Consider the following 2,031-nt stretch of genomic DNA (forward strand, 5'->3'; position numbering starts at 1 on the left):
CCTTCACCACCGACATTGCCACCACCGACTGGTTGGACAACTCGACTCATCAAACTTACCAAGCTTGGTTTTCTCGCTTGGTCTTGTTGTCAGAGAAAATCTTCGTCAATACGGCTTCGTTTTGGATGTCTAACTTGTTCAACGACCTATCAATTCGGTGTATGTCCGGGGGTACTAGTATCACAGCCTCCTTGTGCCACGCCCCACACGCATATTGGTAAAAGTCGTCGCAGGGGTTGATGGAGTAGCCGTTGAACTTGGTCACAGACTCGACGAGTTCCGTGACGGAGCCAGCCGTAGCTGCACAGGCGAACACGCTGAGGGAGATGAGGACTTTGACCATCGTAGAGTGAAAAGGAAAATGAAGTTGGCCAAAAATATCAACCATTGAAGCAAAGTCTCCGATCAGGATTGGGATTGACTAATGGGATGTCGTGTACGGATGTCATCCGGACTCCGTTACAACATTGATAACATACACCGAATTGATACGTTGTTCAACAAGATAAATTTAGCCATCCAAAACGAAGGCGTATTGACGATTTTCTCTGACAACAAGACCAAGCTTGGTAAGTTTGGTGAGTTTTACAACTCCTGTTTGGACACGGCTACGCTGGCGAATTGGCCAAGAGCGGCATCCCTGCCTTTGTGGACATCAACTCGAGCTTTGATGACAACGACTTGACCAAGAACGCCTCTTCGGTTTCCAAACCCACCTGCCGCTGCGTTGCTCATACTACACCACCTCTTCCGAGTGGAAGTACGTCGAATCCGACTACAAGGTTCACATTGTATCGATGTTGCAGCTAGCCGGCTACACTGCTGAGAAAGTGGCCGCTGCCGTGCCGGTGATCACGAGTTTCGAGCACACTCTGGCCGGTGTCGACCTCATCAAGCTAGGGACTGTTGACTCTCCGTATACTCAGTTTACGTACAGCCACTGGACCAGAAGTACCCGCTGCTTGTCGGCTCGTGGCTCAAGCCCAACGCCTTCGACATCTACGACCAGTGGTGTGGGTCGAACGACTGGGTGGGGCTTAACTACTTGACCTAGTTTGACAAGACCGAAGTGTTGTTGAAGAACACTACACTGGACAATCTCAGCACCATCGTGGAGTACAAGCTCATCCACCCTCTTCTACACACTTGACCCCTGAATTCCGCACGGCCAACTGGGATTTCTTCGGCAAAGAGATCAATGGCGAAAAGGTGGAACCTACTCGTCAAAAGTTCTGCTTGTCTGAGACGCACTCCACCATGGATGATCTCTTGGAACAGTATTTCATATACGAGTAGTTCTCGGCTAGTAAACTTTACGGCCAAGACAGCAGACAAACTGGTCAAGGCCTTGAAGTCGTCCTTCCACCGCCATTGCCACTGCCGACTGGTTGGACCACTCGAGCCGCGCCAACGTGCAAACGAAGCTGTCCAAGATGTTACACTTGTTGGGTGGCCCGGAGAAGCCACAGCTGCACCCCACGCTAACGCTGGACTCGAAGTCATATTAACAACCGGTGGAAGATGTCTCAAGTGAAAATCGACATCAACTTGAAGCTGAACAGCCAATCTGTGGACAGGTACAAGTTCGGCAAGGCCACCCATGAGGCGACCGCGTTATACAGACCCCACGAGAACAAAATTATACTCCCGGTCGGCATTTTGCAAAAACCATTCTTTGACGCCCAGTTTGACGCCACCCAGAGCTTTGGTGCCATCGGGATGGTCATCGGACACGAAATTACCCACGGGTTCGACAACAGCGGCCGTTATTGCGATTGCGACGGCAAAATTGAAACAGTGGTGATCGAGCGCCTCCAGCGCTTCGTTCAACACGAAAGTCCAGTGCATTAGGGACCAGTACGACAACGTTGTCGTCAAGAGCGAAGTGACTGACACTGTATTGGGCAAGGTCAGCGGCGAGACCTCTTTGGGTGAAAACATTGCGGACAACGGGGGGCTCAAGTCCAGTTTCCGTGCGTACCGCGAGTACTTGAAGGAGTTCCCGTCCCAGAACACGGAAGAAGCAGGCGT

At 51.3% G+C, this 2,031-nt stretch overlaps 3 protein-coding genes across 3 annotated transcripts in view; 2 read left to right on the top strand and 1 right to left on the bottom strand.

Annotated features, from left to right (window-relative positions):
• The window catches only part of H257_17638 (hypothetical protein), a gene marked incomplete at both ends in the record, with an annotated part of 687 nt that extends 344 nt beyond the window's left edge, over nt 1–343 (bottom strand). The window contains one exon of the mRNA XM_009846502.1: nt 60–343. Coding sequence (XP_009844804.1) covers nt 60–343 — 284 coding nt within the window. The remainder of the gene's footprint in view (nt 1–59) is intronic.
• A 454-nt stretch (nt 344–797) lies between these two features.
• H257_17639 (hypothetical protein) lies at nt 798–1,054 on the top strand (the record flags this gene model as incomplete). Its single annotated transcript, XM_009846503.1, has 2 exons — nt 798–905; nt 938–1,054. 2 exons carry the CDS (start codon nt 798–800, stop codon nt 1,052–1,054), a joined length of 225 nt encoding a protein of 74 aa, XP_009844805.1.
• A 467-nt stretch (nt 1,055–1,521) lies between these two features.
• Nucleotides 1,522–1,851, top strand: H257_17640 (hypothetical protein; the record flags this gene model as incomplete). The annotated part of the gene is made up of 1 exon (XM_009846504.1): nt 1,522–1,851. One exon carries the CDS (start codon nt 1,522–1,524, stop codon nt 1,849–1,851), a length of 330 nt encoding a protein of 109 aa, XP_009844806.1.
• Between the last annotated feature and the right edge of the window lie 180 nt (nt 1,852–2,031).

The sequence above is a fragment of the Aphanomyces astaci genome (assembly GCF_000520075.1).
Source record: "Aphanomyces astaci strain APO3 unplaced genomic scaffold supercont1.113, whole genome shotgun sequence".
NCBI lineage: Eukaryota > Oomycota > Saprolegniomycetes > Saprolegniales > Verrucalvaceae > Aphanomyces > Aphanomyces astaci.